The sequence below is a fragment of the Etheostoma cragini genome, chromosome 22 (genome assembly GCF_013103735.1).
Source record: "Etheostoma cragini isolate CJK2018 chromosome 22, CSU_Ecrag_1.0, whole genome shotgun sequence".
In the NCBI taxonomy this organism is placed as follows: Eukaryota; Metazoa; Chordata; class Actinopteri; order Perciformes; family Percidae; genus Etheostoma; species Etheostoma cragini.
The window spans coordinates 17,031,891-17,048,402 of record NC_048428.1 but is presented as its reverse complement, the minus strand read 5'-3'; the positions used below and the strand labels follow the sequence as shown (position 1 = coordinate 17,048,402).

At 39.5% G+C, this 16,512-nt stretch overlaps 1 protein-coding gene across 2 annotated transcripts; it reads left to right on the top strand.

The window, feature by feature from the left end:
- Nucleotides 1-695: 695 nt before the first annotated feature.
- topbp1 (DNA topoisomerase II binding protein 1) lies at nt 696-15,526 on the top strand. 2 transcript variants are annotated; one of them, XM_034862334.1, is made up of 28 exons: nt 696-1,014; nt 1,211-1,310; nt 1,416-1,550; nt 1,666-1,809; nt 2,324-2,505; nt 2,723-2,916; nt 3,062-3,238; nt 3,432-3,598; nt 3,722-3,885; nt 4,407-4,651; nt 4,764-5,086; nt 5,671-5,843; nt 6,411-6,622; nt 6,937-7,253; nt 7,362-7,547; nt 7,808-7,923; nt 8,128-8,251; nt 9,532-9,690; nt 9,850-9,943; nt 10,045-10,246; nt 10,502-10,731; nt 11,406-11,549; nt 11,659-11,754; nt 12,313-12,476; nt 12,998-13,126; nt 13,233-13,322; nt 13,833-13,994; nt 15,268-15,526. In XM_034862334.1, exons 2-28 carry the CDS (start codon nt 1,218-1,220, stop codon nt 15,394-15,396), a joined length of 4,551 nt encoding a protein of 1,516 aa, XP_034718225.1. In that variant the 5' UTR covers nt 696-1,014; nt 1,211-1,217; the 3' UTR covers nt 15,397-15,526. The 2 variants fall into 2 exon arrangements, with proteins under 2 accessions (XP_034718225.1, XP_034718226.1); XM_034862335.1 differs by having other exon boundaries at nt 1,205-1,310; nt 11,406-11,548; nt 11,661-11,754.
- Nucleotides 15,527-16,512: the final 986 nt, after the last annotated feature.

Below are 16,512 nucleotides of genomic sequence, written 5' to 3'. Positions count from 1 at the left end.
GATTTTACCTATAAACTTGAACAGAAAGGATATGCATAGGTTACGTGTGGGAGCTTGCATATATTGTATTACAAGTTTTCTTTGCAAGTTAGTTGCAAGAAAGTTTAGAAATGTATCCACTACATGACATGTTCTCTTAAAACTTATATTTTGCTAAGGAAAGGTGGGTAACAATACATAAGTATTTAGTAGAGACATAATCTTCTACATTACATTGTGAATATAATTGGGTAAAGTACTTTTAAATGATGTTAGTGTTATAATTATTATGTAGGTCACATAGATTAGGATTTTGGTGTTCCCTCAAGAACCTAGGATAAGTCACTTCACATTTAGGCTAAAGCTGTTGATTAGATGAAGAAAATTGTTATATTAAATTAAGAAAATAAAAATAAAATAGTCTAGACATGGCTTTTATTAAGATTGATGTGGTGTTGGATCAGAATGGTAGGTTTTGATGCAATTCAACGTTGTGAATAGTAAAGCCCTAAATATGAATTAAACCAATTGGCCTAAACTAAGTTGTTTTGATATTTTTTGGCTCATGTCATTTTGCTTATATTTTGACATTCACGTTTAGTTGTATTATTTTAGTTCTGGTGCATTTTTTACAATAACGTTGACGTTGTATATTGAGTCGCTCCGGATCTTTTCAACTCTAGTGTTGAAACACTGATGTTTGACTCCACACGGTCAAATTAGAGGGTAGTACCGGAAGTTACGTAGTTGGCGCGAATAATAACAACAAGGCTGATATTTAGCTAACAATTTCTTTATTATCAGTATATTATTACAAAATGTATACGAATTCCCTCAATGCTATGGAGAATAATAACCGTTTGTTTATGATAATATAAATATACGAATGGTTTTTGAAGCGTTTTTAACGTTATATATGCTTGTTTTAACGGTCTCTGTTTTTTTGACAGTCCATCAAGAGGAGGTAACGTTAAGTACGTTAACGTTAGCTCGTTAGCACGTTTAGTCAACATTAACGTAAAGGACGATTTTAAAGTGAGTAGCTAGCAGGCTAATATGATATATTAACGGCGTACCAATCTATAGCCAGTTAATGTTTAAAAGTAATTGCATATTCTCTATAAATGTTATTTGTTGTCGACTCGAGGCTAACCTTACTGCTAAGGACAGCTAATGCCAATATGACAAAAGCTAATGTTAAGTCTTTACATTGGTCCTTATTCCGTTACAGGTTAACAATGTCCAAAGGAGACAGAGCCGGCTTCATTGTGAAGTTTGTGGAATGTAACGCTAAAGGACAAAAAAAAGAGTATGCTGTCAAGGCTTATGAGGTAAAGTCCATTTTAAAATATTTCATTGACGATTACATATTTTGCCACTGCTGTGCTGTTTCTTCGTTTGCAGGTAAAGCTCATGTGTGTCTCATGTTTACACAGGCCATTTTGGAGCTGCAGTCTGACAAGTACTTAAAGACCGTTGATGAAGATACAGTTTTACAGATGGACCAGAAGGACAAGTCTCTGTTTGTCTTCAGCAGCTTCACTACCCCAGCCTTTCTGCACTGCAAAAAGGTCTAACTCAATATTTGAGACATCGAAACCTGGATCCTAAATTCCATTGGATTTATTCACCCTGACTGTCATAGAGAGTAATTCTTCTCTTTCCCACTCTTTATTTGTCATATAGCTTGGCTGCCGAGTGGTGAGTCCACTGGTAGTGTTGTACTGCCTGCAGCAGCAGCATTGTGTTCCAAAAGCAGAGACACCCGTCTATAACATGGCCATGGCTGACATCACTATTTCCTGCACCAGTCTGGATAAAGCCACCCGGGTTTGTTCACAGTGACTGATACTTAGTTTTTATGCCCAAAACACCAGTGAAAGTATTTATGACTCAGACATTAAACATGAAGCAATAATCGTAAAAATGTAAATAAAATTAGAATGATATCATGCAGATACAAATCAAGCAGGGGATATCTCCCTTTTGGCTCCTTTTCAAATGTGCTGTCTCAGGCAGGGTGCAAATGAAGGGATGTATTTAGTGTCTGTCTCAGCTGCCCGTTTTAGGTTATGCATTTACAAATAGAATTACATAATTTAGGGAACACAGAATAGAGCTACTTTTCAGTGCATGCATACAATTGCTTTCTCTTAATAGTGAAGGTCTGTAAAGAACCAATTCATATGAAAGGAGCTCATCCTAATTATACATATCCGAAATAAATATGAAAAGTGTTAAGTGCATGCACAATGAATGTTGTTCAACTGTTGTTAAGAATTGGGAAAGCACGGCACAGTGTCTTCATTAGTGTGTTTGTTTCTGAATGTTTGTCTCTCTACAGACAGAGGTGATGGATCTGGTGCAACTTATGGGTGGACGGGTCTACCTTGACTTAAATGTATCTGTCACACACCTAATAGCAGGAGAAGTGGGCAGCAAGAAATACCTGGTAGCTGCCAGCCTGAGTAAACCCATCCTGCTGCCTACATGGGTCAAAGCATGTTGGGAGAAATCTCAGGACAGGTATGTACTCTCATTAAAACTGACGTTTCTGTTTCAACATCTACTGTAAAAAGATACATACAAATTTTTGTGATGTTTTCTCTTTTATGCACGATTTAGTTAAATCTGTTAATATTACCACAATTACATTAAATGACATTGACAACTTTACACAAATACTAATGATTATGATAAAACCAGGACACTTTAGATATTAATTAACACCTTGTTCCTTCAGTCTTTTCAGATATACTGATCTACCCATTGAGGACTATTTGTGCCCTGTGCTGCGTGGCTGCACTGTTTGTGTGACAGGCCTCTCCAGCACAGAACGTAAAGAGGTGCAGCGACTCTGTGATCAGCATGGAGCCAATTACACTGGTCAGCTCAAAATGAATGAGTGTACACACCTCATTGTTAGTGAGCCAACAGGTAAGTCACCAGCAATTCTAGCATAATCATTTTTTCAATTCAAAAACAAGATTCAGGTAGTGTTTCTTGTCATTTTAGCGATAGTCTTTAGTTTGCTACCGGTATTGCTAGCAGTATCAATGTGAGTATTTGTATTTTTTTGCAGGTCAGAAGTACGAGTGTGCAAAGAAGTGGAATGTGTATTGCGTGTCTCTGCACTGGCTGTTTGACAGCATAGAAAAGGGCTTTTGTCAAGACGAGACCAGGTACACTGTGGAGCGGAACGCATCAAAGACCACTCGACCGCACACTTCCACTCCCACTGGCACCAACAGGAAGGAGGGTGAGCCACAGACTGATAATTGCACTTGTTTTGTTTTTTTACTATAAATCAAAAATGTTACATCCGCATCGTGTGATAGGGATCAAACTCCAACATTTAGTATATAAATGTGTTTCAAAGTGTCTGTAATAATAGTAATAGTCTGTAATCAATTGCAAGGAGGAATCATGTTTTGTTTGTTTTTTTACTCTAGAGGGACCATCTCTGTTGGGCTTAAGCCACATTTCTGTCAATGCTAGCATGACAGTTAATGACACAGCCCTCACCAATGCCACCATCAGCCGCTTGGAAGCCCCAGACCCCATAGATACTCTGGATCTCACCATCTGCCCAGCTGATGATATACTGGATGGTTGTAAGGTAAACAAAAGAATATTCCTTTTCATGTGAGTGGAGATTTACTTTTCCTCAATTGTTTTCATTTCTTCATAATGTGTAAGACAATGTTAAGGCTTTATTTCACACTTGTTAAATGTTGTGCAGCTGTATCTGTGTGGCCTGCCAGGGAAGAAACTGGAGAAGCTGCGGCGTCTTGTGAACTCTGCAGGAGGTCTGCGCTTTAACCAGCCCAGTGAGGAACTCACACATGTGGTCATGGGAGAGCTGGACCAGGTCCTCAAGAGTTTTCTGTGCAAAGCAGTACATAGGTCTGAACTGCGAAAGATTATTACTTTACATAGTATTTATTGTATCCTCCTTTATTGTACATTTTAAAGATTTCATCTGTTTTGACCCTTCAACCCATAAAACTATAAAAGTACAAAATCATAACATCTCTAAACAGCTTGTATTTGCCAGTTTACCCAATGCAATGAAAAATAATGAAGCAAGTTGATAAAGACTACATATGTGATCTCACAAAGTTCCTACAAAATGTAATCTACTAAACATTAGATTTCTGATGGTTAGTGGTGTTCTGATGTTTGAATGCATGGGGTTACCAGTTCTATTATGCTGGAAACCTCTTACTGTGTTCCCTGTCTCTCTTTACTGTTATAAATATATATGTGTATGTATATAAACTCATATTGACCTAAGTCACTGGACTTATCCTTTTCCTTAAATTTGTGTTTGCAACATCATATGTTAAGGAGTACTGCTGCAATTTAGCAAGTTTACAGTATGATAAATTATTGAGATGATTTGATGTATATCTGTTACTTTCCAGACCCCATGTAGTAACAGTGCAGTGGCTGCTGGACAGTTTCAGCAAAGGCAGTCAACTCCCAGAAGCAGGTTACCTCCACCCCGACTGTCTGCCCCCGACTCTGGCTGCTGTATTTGTGCCTGCTCGTCACACTCCCACCTCTCGGCATTCAGACGGTCCCCCCACAGCCAGTCCCAGCACTCCTAGGCAAACAAGAGCAGAGGAAGATCTGCTCTCGCAGTACATGGATGATGACCCTACAGTAGGTAAGAATCTGTTGTTAAAGAATTTGCTTAGTTTAATTTGACCCCATTAAAAGATTTTACAAGATATAGTTTTATATATTACAGCTAATCTCATTTTCCTTTTATCCTCCAGTGGACATGGCCCAACCAGCAAAGGGAAAAAGCAGGAAGTCCATCAGTACATCTTCTGAGCCTTGTGCACCAAACTACTCCAGAGGACCAGAGCCAGACTCAACCCTGCAGGAAGCCAGCGAGGCAGGCCTATTTTTGGGGAAATGTTTCCTTTTTGTGGGCTTTGGCAATGAGGCAGAAGCCCAGCTCTCTCTGCTGGTGACAGAAAATGGAGGCAGGGTGCTGATGGGCCGTACACGTGTTGTGGCAGACTATGCAGTGGTCCCGCTATTGGGCTGTTCAGTGGAGGCCACAGTTGACGAGGTGGTCACTGATACCTGGCTGGTAAGATCACAGTCATACTCTTTTAATTGTATCTGAGAAGGGTGTGGCCATCTGTTGATTTGTCAACTGAACGAACAAAGGGGCAAATATTTATTTTTTGTTAATTGTCTTTTAATAAAGGGTGTCTTTGAGTGTGTCATTTTTGAGGCAACACCCCCTAAATTTTGGAGTTAAAAACAATTTTGATAATCCATTAATAGTTTAGGTCATTTATCAGGCAAATGTGCTAAACATTCTCTGGTTCCAGCTTCTCAAATGTGAGGATTTGCTACTTTCTTCTGTTATTTATCCTGTCACGTTAAATATATTCAGTTTAACAGGGTTTTGGACTAGCTTTGCACAAAACAAGGCTTTTTTTTCTTTTTTCTTTTTCTTTTTTAAAAGACGTCACCTTGGGCTCTTTGAACATGATTGCCATTTTTCACATTTTTCTTTAACGTCTTAAAGTAATTGTCAGTTGTAGCTCAACACAATTACATTTAATTTATTTGAAATACACTTGTTCTCTATGAGTTTTATATTCTATGACAATGCTATGTAAGTTTGATATCTGACAGCTAGGCTTTTTACTTGTTAATTTTCAGGCCATGTGTGTGGAAAAGGAGTCTGTTTTGCAGCTGTCCTCCAACCCTTTGTTCACACCTGTTTCTGTGATGGACGGGCGTTTTCCTCTCAAAGATTGCGTTCTCTCTGTCAGCCAGTTCACCGGAGCAGAGAGGGAGTCTTTGGTGGAGCTGGCCAAGCACCTTGGAGCCAAGTATGGTTACATTGCTGTCCGACCACACATGCTGTTTTGCTTTTAGTTTGTACGGTATAAACATAAATAAATAAGAGCTGTAGGCGTGTTTGTCTTTTACATTTTTTCAAACTGATTTGGTCAAAGAGTCTAATGCAAAAGGTAAATGTATTTCTATAGAATCATTCATAGACTTTAAGTCTAGTATAGATTTACTCCTAGAAAGTTTTATTAAACTGCTGCGGTTTAAGGATAGATTTTATTTAGGTACTTGTTTTACAGTTGTATTGTTTTGTAATGTACTCCATATTAAAACATATTATAAGATAGTAACAGTATTTGTACTTTTAGGTATTTTGTACTGTATTAGCAGTTGTTTTAGTGTTTTTCAAAAGAAGAATTTCCATTGTAATTTTTTTAAGCAGGATGACCTCCTGGGCTAAATATATGTTAGACGTCCTGGGCTGTGCATATTGTTTTCACACATTAATTTGTGTTCTCTCTCTCCTACACATTTGTACCGTCATGGATCCAGATGGCTAATTTTGAACTATCTTACTTTCTTATCTTTTTTTATCCCTTCTGCAGTGTCCAAGATTACTTTGTGCGCCTGGCAAACCAGAAGAAAATGATGCTGGCCAGCACTCATCTGGTGCTGCAGAGTCCTGAAGGCACAAAATACCAGGCAGCAAAGAAATGGGGGTTTCCAGCCGTCACCATGCACTGGATACTAGAGTCTGCTCGGACCGGCCAGAGGGCAGAGGAGGGGCGTTTTCTAGTTGACCTGCCGCCCTCCCCAGGTAGGAAAAGTGTCTTTATTAAAGCTTTTACTTTACTTTAGAGGAATAAATTAAGGTTTTATTTGCATTGGCTGAGTGTAGAACATAATGTATAATAATTATAGTAAATTACCAATGAATATAAGTATAATGGGTTTGTTTGATGTTTTCTTACATGCATTAATTTACCTGAGAAATCATTTTAAAAGGGCAATATAATTAAGACATTGGGGAGGCATTTTTAACAGTATTTATGATTTATGTCTGGTTATAGGCCTAGACTTAATTTGTTAAAAAATAGGCTATCACAATGATTTGATTTGTTTATTTTACAGAGAGGGATGATGAGAGTTTTGTTGGTGGTTCCCAGAAGCCTGCCATGCCTCCACCAGCACGTATGTCTCCAGAGATCCCTTTGCTGGGTCTCCAGAGCGGAAAGGCCGTTACACCGCTGGATTTGGGTCGCTTCCAGAGCAAAGTGTTTCACTCCGTGTTTGATGAAATGAAACCCAAAAAAGACATCAGCACCCCCAAACAAAACCAGGAGGGCAGCAGAAGGAATCCCCTACAGAAGGAAGCCTCCCTGCAGCTGGACACTCCCTCTCGTTTCCTCAGCAGAGACCAGCTGTTCAGGCCCTCCTTCAATGTCAAGGTTGGGACCACACAATTAAAAAAATGTTGCTTTAAGTAATAGGCTTTAATTCACTTCAGTTAATTGTGCACAGATATTGGATATTACATAGACTATTCATTTGTTAAGGATGTACTAGGAGATTTGGAGACCCCAGGTGGGAGAACTAAACCAGGAGAGAGGATGGAGACTCCACTGACTGAAGTCGTCAACAGGACTCTGCAGGTGGCTCTTGCCAACAGCTCCCGAAGTACCGCCTCAGATATGCAAGCCATCTCTGCTAGCCCCCAATTTACCAAGACGACTGAGAAGGAGGTACACTAAAAATATTAAATTACAGTATGCCTTTTTGTATGTACTTGACTTTGGTGGTTTAATCTCATTTAATGTGTTTAATAAAATGTACATGAGCCAATACTAGTGACACTGATGGAGGATCTCTAAAATTCCAAAAGCTTTTAATGTCACTTATTACTGGAAAACTTAATTTATAGTGAAAGGGACAATATGATAGAGTAGCCATAAACTGTCTATCTTAACATATAAACAAATCCATTACAAAATATGTTTGTAAGGTCTCAGAAAGAGAAGCTGGCCCTCTGACTGGTGTTGTGATCTGTGTGGGAAAGAAACTGAGCAAGATGCAGGGTGAACTCAATGCCATTGCTGCCTCGCTTGGAGCAGACTTCAGGTATTCAACACATTTTTACAAACTTCAATTAAAAGATTGGTTAACATTTGACAAGTCGTGTGTACAGATGTCCTCTGTATAAAACGTCAGCAACCAGTAAGCCTTTTTATGCTCTTCCCTTGGCATGTCAGGATTGTTTTCATTTTTATTTGAGTAAATATGGGTGCAAGTAGTAAAAACATCTTTTTATCAACTTGTTTTTAGGTGGGCTTGTGACGATACTGTTACACACTACATTTACCAGGGCCGTGTGGGGGACAACACCCGGGAATACAGAGGAGTGAAGGAGAGAGGACTGCATGTTGTCTCCCAGTACTGGCTGCAGGCTGTACGTTTGCCAGTTGCAAATATGAATATAACCTGTGATCTTCTTTACTACTTAAGATGTGTTTTACTCTTAAGTGCACTGCACAGGACAAACAAATCTTTGTAGAGCAGTTTATAAATTATTATTTATAAAAGACTCGAGCCTGGAACTCATTGTTTTCAGTAATAATGAATAAATTGGTTATTTTGTGAATAATCGATTGGTCATTTAGCGTGGAAAATGGTAAAAGATGGTAAAAAATGCCAATCACAGTTTTCCAGAACCCAAGGTGACATTTTTTAAAATGTTTCTTTTGTCCAACCAACAGTTTTATTTGCCAAAATATTCAGTTTATAATGATATAAAACTGAAAAGTTTTCGAGAAACTGGAACCAAAACGTTTGGCAGTTTGAATTAAAAAGAAATCAATAAATTATCAAATAGTAACAGTAGCAATTTAATTGCATGTGCATCGATTAATCAGTTAAGTATTTCAGCTCTGAAATGAATGAGTAAGTAAGCAGCTTGTTATCAGTTCTAAAAAAAAACAATTAGTCCTCTGCTGATCGACTTTAATGTCAATGATATGCGCTTATATGATCGCAAATAATGAGATAATAAAAATATTTGATTGCATAAATAATTAGGAGACCAACTACAAGACAACTTGTTTCAGTTCAAGAAGAAATATGTTCATGCATTCTCTTAAACAACTTAGTCCCGATAAAGGTCTAGATTGGTCAAATCAACCTCTTTATGCATTTGGCAAAAAGCAGAGAAGACTTTAAACTTGAAACCAATCTGTCACAGGAGGCCTTAGTAATATCCTGAAAAAATATTCATATTCAGAAGCAAATTAGTCTTCAGTCTTCAACCACAAAGGATAGGAAAAAGCAGATGATTGAAGCCTAATCCTTAGGTAGAATATTTTGTTTTAATTTTGTAACATTGTTTACACAAGCTTGTAAAGAAAATGTCTTAAAGACATGAAGTGATATTAAGATACACTTGATTTAAATTGGGATCTTATTATCATGGTTGTAGGCCCTGCTTTGTGCCTCCCTTTACCAGTCAGTATTTACTTAGCTCATTTCACCTGGGGGGCATTATTATCATCCCCAATCAACAAAACCAGAATATTTGAGGAATATTTGAAACAAAAACTGTTTTGATATTCAAATTTTGCAGACCGATGGGAGTTTCAGCCATGCTTCCCCCTCATTACCGTTTCTTTCAGTTTGTTCTTGTGGCAGCTCTAGTAAACTTCTGTTTACTGATATGTGCTGTGTTGTCTTTGGCAGTGTGCTGATGAGCAGAGGCATGTCCCAGAGTCTCTGTATCCTTTCACCTATAACCCCAAGATGAGCCTAAACCTCAGCCAGGTGCCCAACAACTCTCAGAAGTCTCCTCCTTTTACACGAACTCAACTCAAAGACATATATGAGGCAAATGACGACAAGGTGGGCTCAAGACTCAATGAGTGAGACAAAACAATATTTGAGGTTGTTTGTAATAATCTAATAAAGAAGTACCTTATTAATTAATAAAAAAAAATTAATGCAGGGGTGTATCATGTAGTTGTCTTTCTCTCGGTTTAATTTGTTTTATCTGCCCCTCAGTGTGATCACGTTGCCACGGAAGAAGCCACATCACGTCGTGTAAGCGATGGAAGCGGAGATCAAGAAGTGATGAATGAAACTACAGATAGAACTGGTGGGTGTCTTTTCCAACTTTCATTTATTTCTACGAAAGCTTCTACACATTTTTGATAGAACCAAAAGTGGCTAGTGTTCTTGATTATCTCTTGTTTCCAGACATTTCAGAGACTCTAGAAATGAGAGAGAACCTGCAAAGACAGCTACAGGAGATCATGTCAGCCACCAAGCTGACGACAGGGAGGCGTGCCTCAGTCAGACTTAGCAGGATGGGATCAGGAGGGGCCGACTCGGGCCCCCACACACCTGATGGGAGTCGGTTTGGACGCTGCGGGAGCAGACGTACTCTGGAAGCTCTGAGGTAAGGAAGCCATGTAGTGAGAAGATAGTTTATGTTCAAACTATAACAGTCATTTATTTTTTTATTTTTAGGGCTGTTGTGCTATAAAAGTGTCTGAATTTTACGTATTTGAAATTAAATAGGCAAGTTTATTTTAGTGATAAAGCAAATGATTCAGTCTTGCTATAGTAGCTACTGGGAACCAAAAATAAAATTTTGTGGGATTCACACACTTCCTCATCCAAATAAATTCACCTAATTCTGTCCTGATTTCAGGGTTACCAGAGAAGCAGCTATGGACATAAACACAGAGCCATCTCAGAGTGAACAGATAGTTTGGGATGACCCTACAGCCAGACAGGAGAGGGCCAAGCTGGCGGATAATTTACAGTGGCCTGGTAGTCCCTCACAACAGTCTGAGACCGTCGCACCTCCTCCTCCCCCCACTGCAGAAAACGGCTCTGAGTTCAGGGACTCCATGACAGACTCTGAGCTGGTGGAGATGGGTAAGACTTAGCCTAGGTGTAACTTAACTGGGGATTTACACATCAGTAAATAAAAGAGTTGAACGACATAAGCTAGTGATACATGAAGATCAGTTGTAAAAACTTACACCTACAGTACTATCTACCAGGTGTAATTGTTTTCTTGCTTGTTATGTGATGCTAATACAAATTTCCCGTTTAGATGGAAGAGTAAAACACGCAATAATGTTATCGTGACATCAAAATGCTGTTAATGCGATTCTAAAGGGAAGACTTAATATTTCATCACAAAAATACTTCAAATTACAAAACATTCCGCCAGTAATGTAAAGATTAAATAACCAAATCATGTCTGTAAAGTTCTCCATGTATTTATATATGTAAATAAAACAAAGTCATACGAAGTACACTTTTCATACCTAACAAAGGATGCTTGTGATGCTACAGTGACTTGTTCGCATTCTTGATTGCTTTTGATTGGACACGCTACTAATGTTTTCTAGCAAATTACTTAAGTAGCGAAAGTCTCTACTAAAATAGACATACACGGACATTACACATAAACTAAGTGATTGATTTATGAATAGCTAATGCAAACCAATCCTGTAGAGAAGTCTCAAGTTAGTATTGTTACTCAAGATAGATTTGTTTATTGACCTGCATCTTAAGAGAGTAATCACTTTATCCTCTCACAGCTGCTTGTGACGTCATCGACCGGCACATGGGCCAGAAAGTCACAACGGCTCCAACAGTGGAGCGAGGAAATGACATCCTCACTCCTAACGCCCCCAGCATCGCCTTCCCTATCACCAACCCCCCAGTAGTACCGGAGCCACATGTGAAGATTCATATTTACATAAAAAACAAGAACTGACGCCTTAACATAAACTGTACAACATACACAATACCGTCTCTTTCAAACTAGCTAAAATGTTCTTTCTTTCTCTCAGGAGCGTGAGGAAGAAAAGCAACCACCCAGATTTCAGCTGTCCTCCCTCAGCCCTCAGGAACGCATTGATTACAGTCACCTAATAGAGGAGCTTGGTGAGTCCCCCACCTAATTAGGGCTCTAACGGTGTTCATCATGCTGCAGTAAAAACTACATGCAACACATTACAGGCTTAAAGTCAGAGGAGATAATCCCTAATGATTAAAAAGGACTCCACGGTCTGGGAATATTTCTTCCTGCAGATGTTTCCCTTTTGTGAGCTCATTATTTTCAAATGAACCACTGCATATCGTAACTTGAACCATTATTGAAGCTGGTACAGTATATTCAACCAAGTTGCAGTATTTACCAAGAGAAACATTAAGAATAAAGGGGCAGATTGATTGCATAAAACAGTCTATGAGGTGAGCTGAGTTTAACTTTGCATCTAAAGGTGGACATCATATGTTTCACTAACTGCAGCTCTTAACGAGTCAGCAGTTAGGGATGAATGTCTTGCTTAAGTGCACTTTCACAAGCAGCTGTTCATACATTTATATAATGCTCTTTAATTTATGATTACAAAGTCTGTAACTATAACTCCAGATTAGGTACACAATATCTTATATATAGTTCTTTCTTTCCTTTCTGTGTATTTCTTTTTGGTGTTGTAGGAGGTGTAGTCCTGGACAGGCAGTCTTTCGACCCCAGCTGCTCGCACATCATCATAGGAACTCCACTGCGGAACGAGAAGTATCTGGCAGCAATGGCAGCGGGCAAGTGGATCCTGCACCGCTCATACCTGGAGGCCTGCCGCTCTGTGGGTCGCTTCATCCAGGTCAGGATCTGAAGATCTTAGCTTTAATGCCTCCAGTAGACAGCTATTATCCTTCAAAATGGTTTTATTTACCCTGCAAAAACAGTATTCCTTTGGTTGGTTTAATGTGTAGCATGTCAGTTAATGTCCTGTTGTCCCTTATACAGACCACTAGGATTTTCATTAGTCAGTATCCTTCGCGTTCCACTTCTGGGATTTCTCCGGTGCTGCAGGAAATTCCTCCATGTATTTTCTGTTTCCTTCCACTTTCTTTGTGTTGGAATATAAAATTAGTTGGATTTATGAGGACTATTGTTGACTGCTCCTCAGATCTCTGCAGGGTAAATTGAGACAGCAAGCTAGACTTTCTGTCCAATCTGAGTTTACTCCTACTCTCACTCTCACTTCATCTCTTTAGTTCACTCAAAGGGGTTTAAAGATTTCCAAAGTTCCCAAATCTCTGTAACTATCACTAAATGGTCAGTGGTAAGTGTTATTATACTGAAAAATGTTTTACATTTCTATTTCTGTGTGTGTTCCAGGAGGATGAATATGAGTGGGGCAGTAGCTCCATTTTGGATGCGTTGCCCTCCATCACCTCCCAGCAGAGGAGACTGGCGTTAGCTGCCATGCGCTGGAGAAAAACCCTGCACGGATGCTCTGAGCAAGGGGTACATCCACACCTTTAACAAAAGAGTCCTAATTACTGTCATTTGTATTATATTATCTACTCCTTAAGCGTTAAAGTGTACTAAGTATTATTTTTCTGTTTTTCAGGGAGCCTTCAGTGGATGGACGGTAATGCTGAACATTGACCAGAGCAGAGAATCAGGCTTCAGGCGGTTACTGCAGTCTGGCAATGCAAAGGTTGCTGCTTGTTCATTTGTTGTGTTAAATCAAAAAAAAATGACTGATCACTATTGTTTTTTAAAAAATTAGACAATAAGTTAACTGTTGATCAAAGAGTGTTATATGTTTTTTTTATACACCAGTGTCCCTCTCCGCTCACAGGGTATCCCCAAGGGAAGGGTTTTGGGATCAGTTTATAATCATTAAATATGTCATTTGCTGGTCTTTGTTTCAGACAAGGTGACACACATTCAATATAAAAACACTGTGGGAGACCTGGAAAGAACTAGTATTAACTGCGAGAATTACCAGTTTTGAACATACATGCAATCATGCAAGAGCAAAGTGCTAACAAAATATATGAAACCGGAGCTAAGCAAATAGGCAGGGTTTTCTTTTGGATCAAATTGATAAATTAGATACTGGAACTGATGAAATGATGTCATGACATATCACAACAAGGTAAGGAAGCTACTTTGCTCGTTTCCCTACCTTACCAATGACACCTTGCCACACTGCCCCCACCAGGTCCTGCCGAGTCCCTCCCCGTCCTTGTACAAGGAGACCACTCACCTGTTTGCAGACTTTGTTCGGCTGAAGCCTGGAGACTTCAAGGTCAATGTGTCAGAGGCTACCTCCCTCGGAGTCACGTGCTTGAAGCCAGAGTACATCGCAGACTACCTCATGCAGGTTAGTGGAGCTTTTGATATGGAGTATAACTGACTTGGCCTCATATAATCATGAATAAGGAAAATCTTAGATAATTTTCCTTGTTGCTTTAGATCAGGCGGGTATTAGCTTTGTTAAAATTGAACCCCAACAAATGCTTTATTCTGATACTCTGACAATTGTAAATCAGTTAAAAATATGACGCCAGAATAATAGTAAATGTAATAATACATTTTATCTGTAACGCACTTTATAGTTTCTTTTTAAAGATTATTTTCACTTTTAGGCCTTTTATTGACAGAACAGTTGAAGGAATAAAAGGGGAGAGAGAGGGGTAAAGGGCTGCAGCTCGGAGTCAAACACGGGCCCGCTGCGTTGAGGAATAAACCTCTATATATGGGTGCCCGCGCTACCAACTGAGCTATCCAGGCGCCCACGCACTTTATATTTGAACAAATCCCAAAGTGCTACATATTAAGTACGGAGAAGTGCTAGAAAAAAAAATTTAAAGAAAATGAAACAACAATAGGACTAGGAAAGGGGGTTAACTATAAGCCAAAAGCTCTGCTAAAAAGGGGGGTCTTAAGGTCGCGTTTAAAAGCATCCCCAGTCTGTGGTGTCCTTCAGTGGTCAGGCAGCGCATTCCACAGACAGAGCAGCTGAGCTAAAAGCCCGATCCCCCGTAGTACGGGGCTTGGTCCTGGGGGGTTGCAGAAGGTATGCTAAACACGTACGAAGGAGACGTGCGGAGGTTTGTGGGGCAAAGAGTTCCATGAGGTGTGGGGGGGGGGGGCACTATGGATGCACTGGTCGGTGAGAAGGGAAACCTTGTACTCAATACTGAGTTAGACTGGAAGCCAGTGGAGTGATTAGTGGCTTGATGTGATGTGGTCATGTTTGCGCACCCTCATTAGGATCCTAGCAGCACTGTTCTGAATGTACTGCAGCTTCTAGAGGCTTTTACCAGAGATCCCAACGAGGAGCACACTGCAGTAGTCCAGCCTGGAGGAGGCATGGGCAAGCTTTTCCGCATCTGAAGGAGTCAGAATGATGCAATCTCAGTTTATAGACCATTTAACATGTCTTAGGGTTTTTAGTTGACATTATCTTGCAAGAAGTAAGATCACTTTGTTAGTAGTATAGCCTGTATGCCAGCCGAACTTAGCCCCACCCACGCGTTTGAGGTTGGGAACTTCATATTCTGACTGAATCGGAGTATGACCACGTAAGGCCATTAGTAGTAGGTAAGAAACAGTGAACGTAGTGGTAAAAGTGTTTTCTTTCTGTCCTCCAGGAGCCAACCCCGCCGATCGAGCTGTACTACCTGACTGAAGTTTCCTCTGAAGAACCTCCAGACACTCCGTCACGTAAGCGCAAAGCCTCAGCGGACAACTCCCGGCTGAAAAAAACACGCCTTAACTAAATTGTCACTACTAAATATTGTCATTAAAATTCACATAACTGTGGAAATGATGGAATAATTGTAAATAAGATGTTTTGTATCTCTTATATTAAAAAATAAAAGAAATGTTTTGTCACTCTGGCATCTTAAATCAAATGCATTGCCTTGTGTGCAGTGCGCTGTGTAGCTATTTGTAACTGTGATGGATGCCTCAATGATGGTCTTAAAAAAAATGTTGAGTCACGTTTTGTAATTTGATGCAATGACATTCTCCGGCCTGTAGAGGGCAGTACATCTTTACTGGAGGACTCAGGCCTGTGTTACAAGCATAGGTTACAAGGGGTTTCTCACCAAAACAATGAGAAAGCAGGTTTTTTAGTGCAGGGTTTTATTTCTTGAAAAACTATTTTAGGCAGGTATATTTAATAACAGTTCAATTCAATAACAATTCTACATTGTAATTTAATTAAAACAACTCTTACAGTGGCTGTTTCCAGCAGCTCTTTCCTTGTTAAAAGTGGCTACAATTAATTCCTTGTATTTGTGGTTGATCTCCCCATGCAGTACACACCAGATCTTGTTTACCCGTTGTTGATTTAGGCCTAGTAAAGTGATGTGCTCTTCCAGCTGAGGTTATATTCCCCTTTTCTGTCCCATATGGACAGATAAGTGGTTTAACCTCAAAATAAATGGAGCAGCTGTCGGCCTCCCTACAGATTCAGCATTGAGCTGCTGTTTGAGAGGTGTGGGAGCTGCATTGACAGAGGAACATGACTCAGGCTGCTGATCCGGGAGCCTCTAGACCTCCAACAAAGTGAGGTAACTTAAGGCCACTTAAAGAGGATTACACAAAAAGAACATGCACATTTTCACTTTATACCACCATTACTACCCACAATTCAATTTTAGCAGTGGTTCCCAACCTTTTAGATTGGTGGTGAATTAGAATAAAGCAATTGCTTCACCAGCTCACAACTTACTCTCACAAGCAATTGTTTCTCGTTTTCAGATATTTTTAATATTTTATATTATTTGTATTATATTTAAGACCATAAGAGATAAAACTGTCGAGCAGAATAAAATAACAAATCAAAATTGTTTTGTTACTTGTCCTACACAGTTGAGAACCACTAAGGT

Coding starts and splice junctions, on each gene's coding strand:
- topbp1 (XM_034862334.1), top strand. CDS start 1,218: ATGTCCAAAGGAGACAGAGCCGGCTTCATTGTGAAGTTTGTGGAATGT. Junction 3,599..3,721: donor ATATACTGGATGGTTGTAAG/GTAAACAAAAGA, acceptor AATGTTGTGCAG/CTGTATCTGTGTGGCCTGCC. Junction 11,550..11,658: donor AGTAGTACCGGAGCCACATG/TGAAGATTCATA, acceptor TTTCTTTCTCTC/AGGAGCGTGAGGAAGAAAAG.